The following is a 19,834-nucleotide window of genomic DNA, read 5'->3' on the forward strand; positions in this document are numbered from 1 at the left end:
CTGGATGCTTGACACTCTTGAAACATCTTCGACCCCGCATTCCAACGCCCTCCCTGATGAAGTTCTGCCTCCGCCACGGAAAAGGCCGAGATGGAACCGAACAGGTTGCTGTAGAGACTGTCAACCGCAATGGGTCCTCTTAAATAGTACTATGGAAGAACACAGTTGACGCGAGTTATAGTTTTGTCTAGCTTTTACGACTTGACATCAGCAAGGAGGCAAGAAGGAGTCTGTGCTTGTGGCCCCTTCCCTTCATCAAGGCGTCCTCGGAGTATGCCGGCCCCTAACGCAAGGAGACAAGACTGTCGTAATATTGGGACGCCCGTCACATCAGAGAACACTCCCATGAAAATTGAACGTGGATTGGTGGTGCCTCGAATTCTCCGGGCACTCTTGACCAAGACAGCAGCATAGAGATAAGGTATCAAAATATATGCCTGGGGCATAAACTTCTTGAAGACCTGATTTAGACCGCCACCTACGGATAGTAATCTGCCATCTTTTCTATAACCAGTTACCGCCTTCAGAGCTTCCATCGGCGGCGCGGAGTGATCATAGTGGCACCTTTCTTCTCAAGTCATTATATTACCAATTAGCAATCCTACGTTATATGCTTATGTTATTTATTCTCGACGTGTTTTAAATTCTGGGCGACGTCTTAGATGAGGTTAAGGCAGCCTTCCAACCGTTAACGCATCTTATAAACGCGTCGTACCGAATTCGCGAACCATCGAACGATTAATTAGTTGCGTCAAGCGCTCAACGTCTTTTTAACCGGATAACCGAGAATGTCACACGATGAGGATATGTCTTCTTCCTCTTCCGAGGCGGATGAGGTTCCTGTGGAATCGCTTATCAAGGGACGCGAAAAGCGGAGCACAGCTGGACGGCAGATGTCGGCCCTCTTAGACGCTGAGGCGGATGATGAACTGGCGCTATTATTCGAAGAGGTGGACGATGATAATGAGTTTTCGGCGGATGTAGCAGAAGAAGGAGGCGAAGAGGATGACATGGGACTTGAGTCCTCCGATGACGACGATCAAGGACCGAACGCTCAGGCAGACGACTTCGAGGGAGAACAACAAATTCAGAAAGAAGAAAAAGAGGAGAAGAAGAAAAAGAGAGCTCGAGAAGACCTTCGGTATAGGATTACAAGCAAGAAGGTGAAAATCGACCCAACCGCCGCGCCGAAGATGCCAACGGCGGCTCCTTCTCGCCCAAGGAAGAAGTCGGAACGAGTTTCATGGATTCCTACGGTTGATGAAGGGCCTACACGATCTTCCTCTCGTCGACAAACCATGCAAAATAAAGAACTCACGCATGCTCGGTTAAAGGATAGCGAGGAAAAGCGTGTTCGTTTAATTGCCACAATGGAAGAAGCAGCCAAGCGGAAGGCGAAGCACAAGCCGAAATCGATGACGCAGGCTGAACGTCTTGCAGAAGCTGAAAGAGTGGAAAAACACAACAGCAAAAGCCTCAACCGATGGGAAGAGATGGAAAAAAGGAAAGCAGAGGAAAGGCGAGCGAAGATTGAAGCATTACAGAATCGCCGCCTCGAAGGTCCTGTTATATCTTACTGGAGTGGTGTCGCGACTTGGGCCGATGGACGGTTAACGCAAGTTGGGAAAGTAGCGATCACACCAAAGCCAGAGAAAGACGACACTGGGCGGAAGAAGAGCAAGAAGGCGGACAAAGAAGGGAAGAGTGTCACGGAGCAACCATCAAGCAATACTGCCACTGAACCCGGGGTATCACAGGCTACAGTTCCCATCAATCCGTCCGAACCCCCCACGCAGCCTACCACCGACGATAGACAAGACCAATCTGCTCAATCCACTCAACCTGCTCAACAAACAACCACTGATCCCGGCGTGATTACTGGTACGGCATTGGCGGAGAACCACTCTGGGGCCAAAAACGAAGCTTCGATGACCTCTACTCAACCTATCAGCCCTACAAAGGAAGCATCGGAAGACCAGTTACCAGACTCCCCCAGCGCATTGCCAGAAGCAGACGAATCTGCTAACGTGCCGCAAGAGAACGCCGAAGTAAACGGAGAAGCGCAGGTTTCTGGTGAAAAATCAGTAAAAGCAACTGATAGTGCGGCAACAGAAGGGACGGCAGAAGGGACACCAGACGGTCCGGCAGCACCAAACTCAACATCACAAACTGGTGAAGTCGCGACAGAGGAAAATGATCAGATTCCCGACGCCGAACCATCACTTATATCAGAAGAGAAGCCCAGCGATGTCGCTCAAGTGTCAACTCCCGAGCCACCAAAAACCACTCAGCCAGCACCTGGCATTCAACCATCATCCTTGCCTGTTTCCGAGTTGCCTGTTTCCAATGGGCCCGACCTTGATCAACTAGACGGGGCACCGAAAGAAAGCACACAGGTCCCAGCATCAATTGAACAACAACCTGGTATCCATATAGACGAGACAAATATGACAACTGCAGATTCACAACAACCTGCGGCTGCCCCAGCGGCCGTCGAACACACCGGACGATTCCTCACTGTGCTGGAGAATTTTGACGACAAAACTGCCCAGAGTCGAGACTTCAGTATCTACTTCAATGCAAAGAAACCCCCTAGACTTACAAGTACGTGGAAATCTCTCCTGCGGAATCCTTTCTTTTCCTTTCATTTTCCTTTCATTTTCTCTCGCCTCGTTACTGATTTGTCATAGAAATATCGTCCTCACTCTGTGTTATCACGTCTCTTCCATCGCGCTACCGAGACCCAGATACTTCGCTTCCATTCGCAAACTCCTATGCATACCATGAAATTCGCCATACCGTTGCTCAAAAGTATTCTTGGAGCCCTATGCTTGGATGCTACGTTGGACCCGCAGGTATCGCCGCGCGCGGCGTCCCTGCAAGATTCCTAGATCCCAGTGCCCCGAAAGAGAGCAGCCCAAAGCCTGACGGCACAGCCGAAGAGTCCAAAGCCACAAGCACAGATGGCGATGCCGCAAAGACGGCCGGTCCTAATAACCTAACTCCAGCCGCGGCCACGGCCACAACCGCGACCACACCTGCTGCTGCGCCAGCACCTGTTACAGCTGGCGCCAGCGATGCCATGGATATCGACAAATGATAGCCGGGTATTTCTCCTTCTTGGCTTTAATGAGGTACAATACCGCTATGATACCCTTTTTGGATAAATTCTACAATTCACTTTTCTGGACACGGACAACTTTGTGGAACCACCTCCCTACTTAGGACAAAGGCTAAAACTGACATTCACCCCTGCACAAAGTACATTACCTAATGTAGACAGTGGTAGGTGACCGATACACCAATTCTCCCACATCTCTTAATATTATGCGCCTATTATTACGAGTAAGAGTCTGGCTTATAGCATTTTATGTACGGTGTAGCCTGTGATGGAGCCCACCGCACAAAGGAACAACTAATTTAGTATGTAGATCCCGATCGACGGCCACCGCGCGCACGGCGCAAGTCAACCTCCACTTCCTGACTCGAAAGCATCAAATTAGGCTTGTTGTTAACCTGTTTTGGGGGTCTTAGCGTGCGAGGAAAGAAGAATAATATTCTGTCTTTTTGTCAGGGCCTGTCGTTGCATGTCGGGATGGAAGAAAAATCCAGTCTAGGTATAGACAAGGCCAACCAAAGTCGAGCGGGAAAAGTGCAAGATCTGTGGCGTCACATCTAGGCTCAATAATGAAATCTAAGTTTTTTTCAGTTCCTTCTTCGCAGTGAGGGAATTTGACGTTTTCTATTGCCTCATTTGCATCAATAGTCATGTTATGTTGTATGTTTTCTTGCGTCATCAGGCGAAAACTTTGCAGCGTATTGCTCAAAACCGTAGGGCGAATGATGACTGGCTGACACACAAGGTTATTGTTTGAAATGATTGAGTTACGGAAGTGGACGGGAGTTCTGCGTAGAGCCATGGGTGTAGAGGGAACTGGAGCACCCTAGCGTTGTTTCTGGGTTGCATCGAGAACCGCGATATCCGTGGACGACACTGAATCAATGCCTGGTTGCAGCAGACTCAAATTCGCCGGGTTGAAGGTAGGCATGCATGGACCATCAAGGGCCAAGGCCAATGCAGGCTCCCATCATGGGTCAATTTGCTCTCCCATGCGCGAATAAAATAGGAGAGTAGCATGAAGCGTGATGTCTCGCCTTGCCGGCTTCTCCAGCATCAGGTACTGGCCGGGGGCTGTTCTTGCTACGCGAGCGGGGCCTATCATCGAGTTAAGATCGAGCACAGGTACATCACGCCAAAGCAGCTGGCCTCGGCACTGCACCGCGCCGGAATCGAGGCAGTTAATGAGTGCCTTGGTTGACCCCAGACAGAGACTCTCTGAAATCCTCAGCGTTTGTGGAGAATGGAATGTTTCGGGTTTCATCATAGACGTGCCCCACTATAGTCGTTTTGAGTCTTCGATCTTTCAATTCCGTCGCCCTTGATTATGTGTCACTTTCTCTGTCGAGATCCTCGAGTCTCTGTCGTGGCTATCAAAAAGACCCCGCTGAAGGGCCTGTGGGTTTTGGGAACCCCGGTAGTGGCACCCAAAAATACGTAGCTGGTGCCCGTTTTGTTAAGGGTATCATTTCCCCCAAGGTGTACGCATTTTGGTGGCATTTACGAGAGGTGTGAGGGAAGCGACTCGGCACCCTGGTGAATTGTTTCCCACCAGCAGGCTTTTCAGCGAGTAGGGGACGATAGCCATCGGCCCTCTGTAGCCCTCCCACGTTGTCGATACATGCAGCCTAACAAGTGACCCAATCGAAGCTACGTCTTCAGCCAGTGTCGGAGCTCTTCTGCAGAGCACTGGCCTGCTGCACCCATCAGGTGGTTCAACCTGAAGACTTGGCAGCTTGCTCGCAAGAATGATGCCCACCCGGGCAGTTGTCTAGACACAGAGAATGTGGAGCACAACAACCAGATAGGCTCACGAATGACATTTGACATCGACCCATCAACATTGTCGAAATAGGGTAACAACTAACAAATAGGCCATACTGGGGCCATCTCATTCACCTAGAAGAAAGCCCGGCTGGGAGAGCTAGAGAGTCGTATTCAAGACCAGGACCAGGGGACTGGAGGGACGGAAGCACGGAACAGCTGCCGTCAAGTCAAGGGACGGCGGGCTATAATTAGTGTCGACGTCAAGCAGTAAAAACTGGACTGTGGCCTGGGAGTGCCTGAGGACCCAGGTGTCGCAGTCTGACGTGCTCGGGATCGTCATCCACCCATCCAAGCAGGTGCTTTCGGCAGCATCCTGCGGCGTTCTAGAACCTCGCTCGACATACGCGTTCATGATCAACCAATCCGTCCTCCTCCCAAGGTTGCTCCCATTTGAGTCGCTCGTTCGCGGCCTATTTAAATACTCTATTTACTCCCCACTCCAGCTGCTCTGAGACAGGCAATTCAATCACTTTCTCCACTGTTGTCTTGAGTCTCGGCTCCCGGTCTGGTTCTTGACTCATCGGGTGGCATATCGGCGCTTCTATTCTTATTTATACTCGTGGATCAGTCGTATTGCATTTCTTCACCAATCCAGCGTCCACTTAAAACCCTTACCTGCCGTCCGTCAGTCCAAAAAAAATATTCCGAGCGATTTTCCTCATCTGCTGTCCAATCCTAGCGGCATACCGGTAAATCTACAAATAATCCCGCATAGCAATCAGGGTCAGGGGCTGTATCTTCTAGTCCTTGCACGGCTCAACGCGAGACAAGAGCACGAAAATACGCACATCAAGCCAAAAATAAGCCCAGTCTGCCTTGGTATGTCCCGATCCGGTTCTTCAAAGCACCGCCTGTTCCCTATCTCCGCACCTCATCTAGTCATTTTCCCTTATCTTTTGCCCCTCTACAGGCCAATGATAAGGCCCGACAGCGTTGCTGTTTGTGCCACGGCTGACCATTGGGGTATCACAGTCAAAAGCTTATCACTTTCGTTATCTCTGCGGACGCTCTCAGACGGCAAGCATTGCTGTACATATTTGTCCTGTCACTGGCTCTCTTCGCAATTTCCCGCATTCGTCCTCCCTCAGCATTCTTCCTGGTTTATCCCAATCGTCCACTTTCGTCCAAGCACACAATATTGCCGTCACCCTTTGTGATACAGTGGGACGTTTGTTTTGAAGCCGACCTAACCCAGTCCCTTGGAAATCCCTCATACTCGGGCCCCTCAGGGGAATCACCCGTGCTCCACATTGCATATCACTAGGCTATTCCAGATAAATCAACCGGCCAAGGATCCTTGATACTATACAAAGGCCTCACCGCCACCATGACTCAAAGCAACGGTCTTTCCCATCACCGTCGCTCCCCTTCCGGTTCGAACTCGTCCAAAAGGGCTGCCAGACCAGCAATTCATCGGAAGGGCACCTCATACGCGAATATCTCTATCTCCAAGTTAGGCTCTGGCCAGGCGCGAGCCGCTTCAACAGACGACGATCGGACGCCTGAGATGGCCGCCAGTTTTCTCAATTATTGGTATGTTTCGAGATTCGTATATACCCTCCTGACCGTACAACCGCCACATCTTTCCCGCTTCCTTTCTCGGAAAATGGGGCCTAATCATTATCGTTATCCAACCCCTTGCATGTCAGATTCCTGCTTATCGGTTGTGCTTATGCTAATAACTGCTGTAGTGCCATGTGCGAGAAGCAGATAACCGTGCCCGATAACCGCCTTCTTTATTGCAGTGAGAGGTATGACCCCTTATCATTCCGCGACTGTCTTTATATAACGACGGCTTTCCCTCCCGTCCTCCCTTACTATTCCTTAATTCTCTGTATTCGCTAACGTATTCTAAAGTTGCCGCCGCAAAGACACTCAAAAGCCTCTTTCTGCGTCACTCACATACTACAACACGTTATCCCCTCCTGTCACACCTCCATCTTCCCCACCGATGTCTCCTCGAACAATCGTCGCGCCGTTAACGCCCACGAAACTCCCTGCTACAGCTTCTCAGCCTATCCGGATACCCACTGAAATGCCCGACGTCCGGACGGATCTTGATCCCACCGAATGGAAGCCTGTTATATCCAGTGACAGTCATTCTCCAAGCCTAATGACTTCGGATGCCTGGAAATATCTCTGCAAATTCCATGGCGACGAGCCTGCGGCTCCGATTCGGCGCTCCAAGGGCTACAACCAAAGCTCAAGTAGCTTATCCACTCTTCCATCGTTGAGCCAGACCGTCGCATCGACACCCTCGTCTCTGAGCAGCAATGCATCGGATTACATGAGCCATATGTCTGACTCTACTCATCGCCCTCTACCTCCCCGTCATAAGCCCTGCTTCTCTAGCAGTGGTAGCGCGAAAAGCGTGGAGTTGGTTGTCCCTCATATCGAGATGATTTCAGACTCCCACGTCGACACTTCCAACAGCGGGTCCATCTTTCCAGCTAGCAGTGGCCTCTGGAACGGGAAGACCGAGACTACTCCGGCCATAACTGTGTCTGATGAGAACTGATGTGGACTACGCTTCTACGCAGTTCATGGCGTTTAACTGGTGTTACACGAGATGGATTATGATCAACTTTTCTTATTTATCTTTATTTTATACGGAGCGGAGTACAGGCGGTATACCATAGAACTCAGCGCAAAAGGACATGACTTGATGTGTGATCGATATAGCGTTTTCTTTCCTTTAACCTCAACAAGACGGGTGGTGCCACCAAGAGGTACTTGAGATAGTTGTCAAAAATGAAAAGTAAATAAATATCAATACTTCGAAGTGCATATATCTCAATCCCCCTGCTAGACCAAAAACACTTTTTTGGGACGATCATATAATAGACATTATAAAAATTAGCTGCTAATCAAGGCTTTAGAAAATGTAGTGGTCTAAGCCTAGTAGGACGCAGTAAATCAACGCCCATCCGGTCAACCAGCGAGACTGGAGACAGAGACAATAGCAGTGTTCTCCCCTTCTAAACACCTGATTAGTCGTCCATCTCATCCGTGATTTATATTAAATTCAATTATACATTATAATTATACTCATCCGTCCAAGAGTCTGGTCCCATTACCACGGTCCGAATTTAAGACAGCCCTGCACCACGATCCGCCGTGGTGACGGGCAAGCCGCCCTCCCTTGCGTCTGAGTAGCAGCAAATGTAGCATCCCTGGTGGGGGCGGAACTGAATAGAGAGATTATATATGTAAGTTTCAAATCCAAATCCAAATGGCAACATCGTCAGATAAATATCAAATACAAGACAGGAACAGGACGTATATATACACACAAAAGTGAAGATGAATTTTGGACAAGACGGGACGGGCTGTCAAATAAAATAAAACTTAAAAAAAGAAAAAAAGGTGTACCTCTATGTTTTGTCCACATTTCAAAGTCTCTGGGGTCTTAACGCAGGCGCCCACGCAGGCGATGTTTCCGATGTCCTTCCCTTGTCGCTTTGCGAATCGATGTGCGCCGACAGGGCTGCTGGGATGCGCGTGGACGGCAGCGAGGAAGGCCATGAGTCCGAGAGATAGGGCTGAGAAGTGCATAGTGGATTTTGGATGGACTGCAGGTGATTCGCAAGTCGCCGATTAATTGGCTCGGTGTCTATTTGGCGTTGCTTTTTATTTTGGAAGCTGCAGGAAATGAGAAGCTGGGAGAGAGGGTCTATATACTGCAGGGATAAGGGCGTAAAGGCTTTCTTTCTCCTGAAGTCGAATCCCAATTTAAGCAAGGGGCCTGTTGGCACGCGACTTGACAAGAGAAGTTTTGATGTTAGCAGAGTGTATACCGCGGAGATTGGATGTTTCATTGGAATGCTGGGCGGTTTTCGCATTTCCGTAATTTGCCCTCGGAATTTGACAGGCATGTTGGAATGTACTCAGCGCTTGTAATAAGGACTACTAATAGGGTTTCGCTGGAACCTATATATTCTGCTTAAACGGCTGAGCGCTATAGGGTCGCAGAGCAGAGGCATCTTAATACTGAATACTGGTCCAGTGAATGACATAGTTCGCAGACAGTTACTGGATCTGCCGTCGTGGGGCTTGTCGTCAAACCCCAAGCCCAGATATTATATAAAGCTTCAACTTATGTCGCAGATGCAACTTGAAAGGAAACCTAGTCGCGCTGCCTCCTGATTGATTGGTTCGGTACCATGCCAAGCAAGCGCTGGGCCAGTTGACCAATGGTTCAGCGTGTAATCTGACCGACTTCAAAAATCAAATGCTTGCACGTTGGGTCCTTCAACAAGAGGGAGAGACCGTTGCTAGACCTGATCGTAGAGCTGACATCAGGGCATCTGCTGGTGAAGGTAGCGAGGCCTGGACGCGTCAGGATCAAGGTGTCCGATAAAGTTCTTCAACCGTCAAATTAAGAATTAGCATGCGAGATAAACAAAGTTCCATGGTTTTCTCTGGCAGTGACGGGCAGGAGACCATCAGGTGGAGCCCAATAAGGACGCTGGGAACTTATCTCCTAAAGCCTCAGCCCTCCTATTGGTGCCAGTGCCAGACGAGACACTGAGGCCACAATTCCTTTCTGCCCTTGTCGCCCTCGCGCATCATATTCTGGCTTCAACTTCAGCTATCAAATACTTAACTTAGCTCACCTGTGCGTCATGGAAGGGTTTGTTGGTGATTTGGTGTTCCCGCTCTTCCCAAGCAGAAAATGCAAACGACCGCATTGTTTATGGGCAAAAAGAGCCCTCGAATAAAGAGTACGAAACACCCTGTTCCTTGGTTTCACCTAAGCTACTTAGAGTGAACCTTTTGCTATGGCTTTGTCTCCAAAACGGCCTCGGAGACAGTGCCCCTAAGCTCGAAGAAGTTGAGTTGGACCGATCAGCCAGCCACAACTGGATGCGCGAGAGTCCGCATCCTCGGGATCTCATGCTTCCAGGTCATTTGCTCACCGCTCTGTGCAACATGGACCACGAAAGAGCTTGGGACAGGAGCAACGAGCTGACAGACAGCTTCCCGCAAGTCCTTGCGGCAGCAGTGCTTTCAACAGCAGAACACACCGTCGCCGAAATCATCAGCTACGGAGTCAACACATCAATGGGCTCTAGTGTAATAGGTGACTCCCGCTCCGACACATCGCGATAAGAAAGCTCAAGTTGGCGTGATCAACGCGATCAGCTTTGTCTCGATAAAGCTTGTATAATGAGCATAGACATCGGCATTAAGCTAACGACACGCCGTACTTGCTAAGTAACGGGCTATCGTTGCGTAATAATTCCTTGTGGAAACTTTGGAAGAGGGTTGGAAAAGAGGCCCAGCAACCAACAATCCTACCATACGTCAGCACCCGTGTCATCGCCGACTCTCAAAAAGTTTTCAAGCACCGACACAACCCATAAACCATCCTTCGTCGGATAGCGATATCAACACCTTCGCGACGGATGGCAAATACCATGGGAAAATTGAAAGTGCGTGCCAAGGTCTGTGTATCGGGCGGTTCTCGACAAGAAAGGCTACCCCTTGACATGTTTTGACCGTTACGGACAAATCTAGTGCCCGACGAGGCCCTATTCGCCAACCTTCACCTGTTGAACTTCGAGAGTTGAACACACAGATAGTGAGAACACAGTTTTCCTATCTTAAACCACGGTCATAAAATGAAAGAACTCGACATCCAGCACGGTAATGAACACCATGAGAGACCACAAACTCCAAGCTTCACGGCATCGGTCGTTCTTGGGCCATCGTCTGGCGGTTTAACAAACGTACGAAGGAAGGAGCCACGACCAGGCTCCAGATCTTGCAAGTATTCTGCGAATGGAGTCCCAAGGTGTCAGCATGCATTATCTCGAGTGTTAATAGCAAAACTTGTTGATATCATGATGCCTTTGCTCACCGTTGTGTTCAGGCTGGCCGGTAGCGATCAAGAACGCAAGGAATATTGCTTTAAGCTCTCTACTCCACGCACGGGTGGCAACGTATACCTGCCCGGACCCCGGACGCTATTGAGCTTATTGGAAATCAGGTTGCTGTTTCTCAACTACCAAACCCAGTGGCCATGGCATGCGGTGTAAGATGCATGACGGAGGGAATCCCGACCAGAGCAACCAGGAGATTCGAGTCCAAGCTTAACTGTCCTGTTTCCCCGCAGCAGACCGGTTAGATTTGTTCATAAGACCTCAGCAGAGCATCCTAGGCGAGAAGCAGTTCTTCTGACCATCGACGTCGATCTGGAAGGGCACGAGAGAATTTGGTTGGCTGGAACTCTCTTCCAGATAGGTACTCCCATCGCCACCGGCGGGTCGCGCCCCCAAAGATTCAAGGGGGATCGTGAATTCGATGTCGTCAACCGATATGGGTCAATTAAGGTATTCGAAACAGAGCAAGTGGCTGATGGAAGTCCAAGGGGGCTCGGCGGCTGGGTCCCGTGATTGGCTCTTGTCGCCAGGATAACATTTCCACGGCACTACCGTACTTCCACCAGGAAGAACCAAAGCCCGGTGGCATCCCATTTGATGGCTGTCATAGGCTTGACGATGATTTGCTCCCTCCAAAAATGACTTGGATCATCTCCTGCGCTGTTTGCTTTTCACGGCCTCTCTTGATTGTCGTCGCTTGGCCAGTAGTAGAGCAAAGCCTTTGTGGGATCATCATCAACGGTGGCCCTGTGTGCCCTGGCTATTATTGAACCCTGACAGTCAGCACTGAGTTCTTAGTTCGTATGTGACGAGCAGTCGAATCTATTTATTGGGCCTACCCGCAGATGGCGACCCTTCTAACTTATCCTATTCTTTCCGTGGGGCACTGAGGGTGTCCGTGCCGGCCTAAAAGCGGACCAACATATGTACTACGTACTTCGATCATTTTCCTTCCTACAGTCGCTCTTTCAATCTATCTCAAGGTCGCGATCAAATATCAACAGCGGTATTTAATCACCACGCAGCAGCAACGCAAATTACCTTGTGCGCCAAGGTGTCCTTGAATATCTAGTCCTCAGGGACTTACCAGAGAAACATGGACGGACAAGATCCGAACATGCCACAGAACTCAAAGCAGAGGTGAGTAATCATCCTACTCTTGTCCATCCCGCTTTCATTCTTCGTCGAGATATAAAAAGGAAGAGAAAGACCCCGCTCCCCCCCCCGGGGCCCCCCGTCCGAGAATACAGATTACTTCATCTCGGAGATTTGCAAAATAACAGTTAGCTCCCAGTTCTCAAACCAACGGCACCGGCCGTAGCAACAGACAGGCGGGCGGGCGTGAAGCCACCAATACGGAAACCGAAAATGCGGAGTACTACCAGACATTTCTCTCCCGCCTTCTTACCGTGGTCTCGCATGGACAACCAGAGGTCGTTGACAGGCTGATTGAGATCATTCGCTCAGGCGCATCCCAACAACAAATTTTCGAAACATTATCGGAACTTGGAGCAGATAACAATCCTTAATTATCATAGATAGGGCTCAAATATTTTAACCCGCCCCCTATGACGAGTATTTTCCGTCAGTCCGCGATTCCGCCGAAGACAAAGCTATACAAGAGAGGCATTACGTTGCGAGGGTAAGCACCGAACAACGCACTGGTTTCATACATGATTATATCTCTCTGCGCTAAGGCCTCATATATCTTAAAGTCGTCATTATATACTTTGGGAAGAAGGAATAAAGAATTCGATATATCTCTGGGAAGTCCTGTTCTCGGCGGACTTTTTGGTGCCTGTAAGACTATGGCTCCGCCCTTAAAGCAGCTATTTTCTGGCGCAGACCATTGCGAGACTTCTAGTCAAATCGATCAAGGCCTCTCTATAATGCTACAACTCGAATTCGTGGGGGCCTGTCTAGCTGAGGATCATATCACACTCGTATCGTGCCTACGTGTCGCTTGACCGTGATTATCCATGCAAGATCGCAAGGGCTCAGTGGCTGGGACTTGCAAAAGAAAAAAAAATTTGGTCTCATAAATTTATCATCAAAACCGGTAACATATGTCTTTTGGAAGAAGAAGGAGGAAGTAACCGGGCTAGACTGTTGTCTATAGTAGGATCTTGAAAGGCTATTCTCTTTACCAGGTACAATACTAAGTGAAGTGGGCTTAAGGCGTGCAACGACCTGTGAAACGAGGGTACAAGGAGCAGTCTCGGACTGTGTACCGGGCACACAGCCAAGCGAGGAAACGCTCCAAACCAAAACCGTAACCACCGTGAGGTGATGTCCCGTACCTGGATCACGCCAATTAGTACAAACTTTCTGATTTTCTCGGGGAAGAGAACTTACTTGCGCTGGTCGGTGTACCAGTAGTAAGGCGAGGGATCCATGCCCTCATGCTTGTAGGCGGCCATTAGCTCGTCCCAGTCGTCCATTCTCATACTTCCACCGACAATCTCACCGACACCGGGCATCAGGACGTCGACACTCTCAGTCACACGGCGATCTTGAGGGTCCTTCTTCATGTAGAAGGCCTTGATTTCGGCTGGGAAGTGGGTAAGGAAAATGGGTCGGTTGATGATATCCGTCATTTTACGCTCCGCAGCCTCCGCGATGTCATCACCGAACTGGTGAGGTTTGCCTTCTTCGTTGGGAATTTCGTGCTCCCGCAGCCAGTCAATGGCGTCGGAATACTTCATGCGGAGGAATGGGCGGCTGGGTGTCTTGAACTCAGGGTTGAGGTGCTCTATTATGGGCTTAGCGACAGGGTCGGCTAAAACGATTTCGAGAACACGGCAGATAACAGCCTCCAAGTGGTCAAGAAGATCGGTGAAATCAATGAAGTCCAGCTCTGACTCGATGTGAGTGTATTCGGACAGGTGGCGACGGGTAAGAGATTTTTCTGCACGGAACGAGGGGCAAACGCAGAATACATCTCCAAGCGCAGGGAGACAAGTCTCGAGGTATAGTTGCGAGGACTGAGTCAGGTAGGCGTTCTCTCCATAGTAGTCGAACTTGAACAAAGTACTTCCTCCTTCCACTTGTGTTTGAACCATGGCAGGCGGGGTGACTTCAGTCAAACGGAGCTCCTCGAACGTTTGACGGAATGCCCTAAGGGTGGCAGCCCGAACCTTCATCACTGATGAGGCAGTCTCGCCGCGGAGAACAAGGTGACGGTTGTTGTAGAGGGTTTGTGGATCAGCGTCATGGGACACTCGTGTGGTGATCGCCTCCTTATCACCGGCCGCACGACCGATGACCGTGTAAAAGTCTACATGTAGTTCACGGTTGTTGGGAGCATGCTGCTTGGGAGGGACGGCTTTCATCTCTCCATGCAGCGCCATGGACGTTTCAAGGGTGAGCGTCATAGCATCGTAGGTTTTGACCAGATCGCCGGTCAGGACGCACTGCAGGTACCCGTAGCCGTCAGCAAGAGTCAAAAAGATCATACCTTTTTGACTCCGCAGGCGATGAACTCTTCCCAGAACGCGCACTCGTGTTCCAGGTGTATCTGACTCTGGCGAGCCGAGCTTCACAATAGCAGGGTCAGTCTCATCTAGCCGAATCTTCACGGGCTTAGGAAGCGTTGGGTCTTCCTTGATCACGACTTTCTTCGCCTCCTCAAGGACAAGCTGGCGTTTATCTGCCTCCTCCTTCTCACGGATAGCCAACTCTTGTTCCTTGGCGGCCTTCTTCTTGCGTTGCTCGAATAAGGTGGTTGCTTTCTTCAGCGCGGACTTGGTGGCCGGCTTCCATTCTAGTTTCGCAGCCGGGTCAGCACCTTCGCCCGTAGGTTCGGTCTGAGACTTGCGAGTCAAGTATTGGGTGCCATCAGAAGAGGCATGCTGCAAAAAAGCGTAAACAATAGTCTTGTAGGGGGCGGACTCCGCGCCGGTAGCGGTTGAGTCGTCTCGCCCAACGTCTTCGTCAATGTAAATGGACGCCATTTTAGAATAGGTCGGCTACAGCAAGCTGTTGGATTGAGGGTTGCCGTTTTGTGTCTTGTGCCGGTTAAGATGCGCGACGAAGGGGAAATTGGACCGTGAGTCAACACTAGGGTCTGAGTCACACGAATCAGCACTGCAAATATATAGAAGAAGCGGGAATTGGAGCGGGTGATTGTGTATTCATCAGTAGATTTTGATGGATCGCATACCTTATTCACAAGCAGTCCAAACAAAAGTAATTGGCAAGCCCACAGAGCACGAAACGAAAAAGAATCATTTGGTTATCAATTTCCGGAGGGGTAATTTTCTGGATCGCTGCCTCAGGCAGAAAGATAAGGGCAATTTCCAGGGCAAGGTTCCGCAACCCGACATCGTCAGGGTTCAAACTGACCAACTGTTCCAATGGCAGATTACGGCAGTAGGTGAGATCTAATGATATGCCCACTCCTTTTTCTACACATAGGTACTCCCTTGAGCACTTTCCATGACCCTCAAGTAGCTTGCTCGCACGATCAGCCAGTTCCTTCGCCATCCCAAGGAATGGATAGGAATAAAATCATAAAAACGGAAGTGCCTGGTTTCAGAACGCTGAGCCTTGAAGTAACAGGCCAGAATATAAGCATGTTTACCCCAGAAAACCATTCTAATGTGGCTGAAGGACGGAGGAGATCACCAGCTAAAGCCGGAATGGAATATGGTTGAGCCGAGATTCAGCCTCTTCCGGTCCCATCCCTGTCATTCACGGGATTCTCGTCAGTCTTGGTTGCCAACCCCACCAACCGTTTCCTATCTTGACACTTGCTCTCATGCAGGGTCTCTTCCATTTATTTATCATCAGCAATTGATCAATTCATACAACTGTTATTCTCATGAATTACGTCCATTATGTCAAAAACCATCACGCCAGCGGGGTCATAATCGGCTCCCACTTGGGGTATGAGTGATGGACTGATAGTGATGGCACGGTTCGAACTATTCCGCCCGGCGCGGCCGTCTTCCCCGCTTCCCCTTTCCAGAACAACTCAGCGTCCGACTCAAGAGATGGGGTATTTGTCGCTTCGGAGACTCGAACAGTAACATTTGAAATCGGAATGCGAGCATGCTGAGGCTGATATCTGATGGGCAGTGTGACCGTCATCGAGGTGACCTTGACTCCTTGAGTTATCAGATCCTCTCATGGTGATGACGATCCGCTTCGGATGAGGAGTTCCTCAGCCTCTTCCCCAAAATTTCTTTGAGCCTGAAGTCGGTAAACCCCTACCAGGGAACGCCCAGCATTCAATTTACGGCAACAAGCACTCTTTGGTTACTCTTGAGATTTGTTCTGAATGCTGGTCCGCTTCGCACTGATGGCGTCCTGAATAATATGCCCACTTTTTCTCCTGCCCAGTGTTGTTTCTACCCCTTTTCGTGCGCTCCGCTCCCCTGTAAACACTGAACAGCGTCGAATTACAGCCCTCCATGCTTCAGCTTCCTGTGTCCCTTTTTTCCCTCGCTTCAGAAACTGGTCGTTCTCCCTGTAATCTGTGATTCTAAAATATTTATGCTGTTACTGGTGTGAAAGCTGTTGTGGCCCTCAAGCACCCACCTTCTCAGATTTGTTTGTATTTTGCTGTTTACTGGCTCCGTCTCCAAATTGCCCCTTTTCCCCTTTTGAGACTGAATACGACCCCTTCATTGAGTGGACCACTACTGGACACTACGCTCTTTGCTTGACGTTTGATTCATTTCCTTTTCGTCAAGTGTCATTTGCGCTTTACCTTTTCGAGCATAACTGCTTCAGCCCATTCTTTGTCCTCATCTAAGACTCGACGCGACGCCCTGCCATTTTGTCCACCTTTTGATCCTTTGGATGGCACAAAGTAAATAGTATTCTTTTCTTCTTATCACCACCCTTGGTTTTCCAGGGCCTCTATGTATTATCTGCCTGCGTGATTCGCGTTGCGGCTCTTCGTTGTTCGATATTTGGCGGTGTTGCAGACTTGCAGCTGCGGCCGCGAACTTCAACCCCTGGGCCCGTCCGTCTCCTTTCCACCATCCTCCCCAATGCACATTCCAATTGACCACTAGAATCCCTTTTCGACACGTCTCCATTGGGGTCTTTCGTTTCGTACTGTGACATTTTTTTAATCTTCTGTTTCTTGTCACTCTCTTCCTTTTTCTCTGCTCTGTTCGGAGCTTCTGTTTCTCGATTTTCCATTTCTCTTCTCGGGGTCACTTTTCAAACCCCCGTATTTCTTAATTTATTCCCTCCTATATTTTCTTCTTATTTCCTTCTCAATTCCTTTATTCCTATTCTTTTCGTCCTTGCTGACATTGGGTTCTCCATTTACCTCCACCTCTCACACTCTCCCTTCACCAGGAGACGCCCGTGCCCCTTTCCCCTCGGTCTCCTCGCCATGCAAACCTCCGATGCCTCCAACATCTCGAGTCGTTTGAAATTTTCTCACCTGAATGCGGATAGTACTGGATTTTCCCACGGAGCGTACAGTTCGAACAACCTCCCCTTGCAAGGATTGTCGGACCGGAATCATCGTCGAGTAAATATTCCTGCCATCAACACGACTGCTACCGCGAGCACGGCCGATAACATGGCAAATTCGGGCACCGCGTTCGATATGAACTTCACTCCTCTCCTTCCTTCCCAGCTCCTGCTCGGCAGTCCGTTCCAGCCCGGTACACCCTCTGCGTTTACCTCGCCGCAATTCACAAACTATGGCGGGTTTTCCCAGAACGCTTCGGCACAAGGAGCACAGAACCAACTAGGTAGCCCGACACAAGCTTCGCATAATCCTGGTTTATACTCCAACATGTTAGCTGCAGAAGGCATGGGAAATCAACAGATGCTAGGCGGCCCCCAGTCCCCTGTTGGTGGGCTAGGAGGACTGGGAAATGCTGCGTACGGTAGCCCTGCAGCATCTGTAACTCCCGGTCTTCTTTCCGGTACCAGCCGAACTGTATATCTTGGCAATATTCCCCCAGAGACACCAGCGGAGGAAATTCTGAATCACGTCCGAAGTGGCCAGATTGAATCTGTTCGCTTGCTCCCTGACAAGAACTGCGCCTTCATCTCGTTCCTAGATAGCAACTCCGCCACACACTTTCATTCAGATGCCATCCTGAAAAAACTAGCCATCAAGGGCAACGACATCAAGGTAGGCTGGGGTAAGCCATCGCAGGTACCAACATCGGTCGCCTTAGCCGTTCAGCAGTCGGGAGCCTCGCGGAACGTGTATCTTGGAAATTTACCAGAGGAGACAACAGAGGACGATCTACGGGAAGAACTTGGCAAATTCGGCCCAATTGACACGGTGAAGATTGTCAAAGAAAAGGCCATTGGGTTTGTTCACTTCCTGTCAATCACAAATGCCATGAAAGCCGTTTCCCAGCTACCTCAAGAGGCCAAATGGCAGGCTCCTAAGCGCGTTTTCTACGGAAAGGATCGATGCGCTTACGTATCGAAGACGCAGCAACAGAATGCTGCGCAGTTCTTAGGAATTGCGCCGGGATATGCGCACATTCTGAACTCAGCGGACCGTGACTTAATTACCAATGCTCTTGCCCAGCAGTCTGTCGCTGCGGCCGCAGTGGCTACTTCGGCCGGTGGTGTCAACAACCTGGGTAATCGTACTATCTACCTTGGCAACATTCATCCCGAAACCACAATCGAGGAGATTTGCAACGTTGTGCGAGGGGGTCTTCTACACCATATTCGTTACATTCCCGACAAGCATATCTGCTTCGTTACCTTCATTGACCCGACGTCGGCTGCTTCGTTCTATGCCCTAAGCAATCTGCAGGGGCTCATGATTCATAACAGGCGGCTGAAAATCGGCTGGGGTAAACACTCCGGTCCCCTTCCACCTGCTATTGCCCTCGCGGTTAGTGGCGGTGCTTCTCGCAATGTTTATGTTGGAAATCTAGATGAGTCGTGGGCCGAAGAGCGTCTGCGCCAAGATTTCGCAGAGTATGGGGAGATCGAGCTGGTCAACACACTACGGGAAAAAAGCTGTGCCTTCGTAAACTTCACCAATATTGCCAACGCAATTAAAGCCATCGAGGGCATGCGAAACCGAGAAGAGTATCGGCGGTTCAAGATCAACTTCGGTAAAGACCGATGTGGGAACCCGCCTCGTCAAACAGGCAATGGTGGACAGCAAAGCCGCAACGGCAGCGGAATCGAAGGACCGCAGTCGCCTTCTCCGGCGCTCAACGGCTTCCATGCCTTTGCTCAGCCTGGCTCCCAGTCTAGTCCCACCCGTCCGGCGCTTTCACCTGCACCCGGCTCAACGGGCTCTCAGAACGGACAATCGAACCGACACCCCCTACAAACTGTTGCCTCTCCGTCCGGCATCTTGAATAACGGCTCCAGCAACCCTCTGACGATGTATCTTAACCAGATGTCTACTCAACAAGTCCAGGAGCAAGAGGATCGGCTTAACGATCCCATGACCCTGGCGTCTCTACAATCCCAACCCCAGTCCAACCATCATCACCAGCAATCACTTTATAACGCGACCACCACCAGCGAACTTACCAACGGAAGCATTGACGCTCCTTTGCACCAGCATAAGCCATCTGCCAACGGTTTTCTGAACGTCACCAATGGGTCCACTGGACCTGGTCACCACTCCACTGCAAGCACAAGCAACCTAAGCGTACCCCGTGCACAGCATTCCCGGGCTGTGAGCTTGCCATCATTCTCGCAGGAACCATTTGGTCCTATCTCGGGCCAACCTGGGCCTGGTCGTTCTGGGGCATCCCACCACCCTCAGAGCAGTTTCTCAGGTTTTAACTCTGCTCTGGGTGGTCTAAACCATTCCGGCTTCGGGTTGGCTATCCACAACGAGAACTCGTTGCCCGGCTGGGCAGAAGAAGAGATCGGGGCCAAATAAGCATAGCCTAGTTGCAAACATTTTTTTACCTTCCCGTTCATTCCCTATCTGCTATGGTTGATCCTTTGTTGCACCTTATCGTTTGAAATTCCTATCATTCTCATTCTTTTCTACTGTATTGGTTTTCGTATTGTTTTCTGTCTTGTTAATTGTTGT

The 19,834-nt window shown here is 50.0% G+C and overlaps 6 protein-coding genes across 6 annotated transcripts; 4 read left to right on the top strand and 2 right to left on the bottom strand.

Annotated features, from left to right (window-relative positions):
- Positions 1–806: 806 nt before the first annotated feature.
- On the top strand, positions 807–3,100 carry ASPSYDRAFT_153562 (putative signal transducer; the record flags this gene model as incomplete). Its single annotated transcript, XM_040842296.1, has 2 exons — positions 807–2,604; positions 2,691–3,100. The coding sequence occupies 2 exons, from the start codon at positions 807–809 to the stop codon at positions 3,098–3,100; spliced, it is 2,208 nt and encodes a 735-aa protein (XP_040701660.1).
- A 2,431-nt stretch (positions 3,101–5,531) lies between these two features.
- Positions 5,532–6,187, top strand: ASPSYDRAFT_1011189 (uncharacterized protein). Its single transcript, XM_040839732.1, has one exon. It carries the CDS (start codon positions 5,767–5,769, stop codon positions 6,100–6,102), a length of 336 nt encoding a protein of 111 aa, XP_040701661.1. The 5' UTR covers positions 5,532–5,766; the 3' UTR covers positions 6,103–6,187.
- Positions 6,188–6,272: 85 nt separating this feature from the next.
- Positions 6,273–7,584, top strand: ASPSYDRAFT_58449 (uncharacterized protein; the record flags this gene model as incomplete). Its single annotated transcript, XM_040849536.1, has 4 exons — positions 6,273–6,478; positions 6,637–6,696; positions 6,803–7,445; positions 7,561–7,584. 4 exons carry the CDS (start codon positions 6,273–6,275, stop codon positions 7,582–7,584), a joined length of 933 nt encoding a protein of 310 aa, XP_040701662.1.
- Positions 7,585–8,169: 585 nt separating this feature from the next.
- On the bottom strand, positions 8,170–8,529 carry ASPSYDRAFT_45810 (uncharacterized protein). Its single transcript, XM_040847116.1, has one exon. It carries the CDS (start codon positions 8,498–8,500, stop codon positions 8,294–8,296), a length of 207 nt encoding a protein of 68 aa, XP_040701663.1. The 5' UTR covers positions 8,501–8,529; the 3' UTR covers positions 8,170–8,293.
- Positions 8,530–13,003: 4,474 nt separating this feature from the next.
- Positions 13,004–14,783, bottom strand: ASPSYDRAFT_152781 (asparagine--tRNA ligase DED81; the record flags this gene model as incomplete). The annotated part of the gene is made up of 2 exons (XM_040842229.1): positions 13,004–13,130; positions 13,186–14,783. 2 exons carry the CDS (start codon positions 14,781–14,783, stop codon positions 13,004–13,006), a joined length of 1,725 nt encoding a protein of 574 aa, XP_040701664.1.
- A 2,399-nt stretch (positions 14,784–17,182) lies between these two features.
- ASPSYDRAFT_152694 (putative differentiation regulator (Nrd1)) lies at positions 17,183–19,678 on the top strand (the record flags this gene model as incomplete). Its single annotated transcript, XM_040842222.1, has 1 exon — positions 17,183–19,678. The coding sequence occupies one exon, from the start codon at positions 17,183–17,185 to the stop codon at positions 19,676–19,678; it is 2,496 nt and encodes an 831-aa protein (XP_040701665.1).
- Positions 19,679–19,834: the final 156 nt, after the last annotated feature.

The sequence above is a fragment of the Aspergillus sydowii genome, assembly GCF_001890705.1.
Source record: "Aspergillus sydowii CBS 593.65 unplaced genomic scaffold ASPSYscaffold_6, whole genome shotgun sequence".
Taxonomy (NCBI): domain Eukaryota; kingdom Fungi; phylum Ascomycota; class Eurotiomycetes; order Eurotiales; family Aspergillaceae; genus Aspergillus; species Aspergillus sydowii.

What these genes read in the sequence shown, in the direction of transcription:
- ASPSYDRAFT_1011189 (XM_040839732.1), top strand. Translation starts at nt 5,767, where the DNA reads ATGTCCCGATCCGGTTCTTCAAAGCACCGCCTGTTCCCTATCTCCGCA.
- ASPSYDRAFT_45810 (XM_040847116.1), bottom strand. Translation starts at nt 8,500, where the DNA reads ATGCACTTCTCAGCCCTATCTCTCGGACTCATGGCCTTCCTCGCTGCC.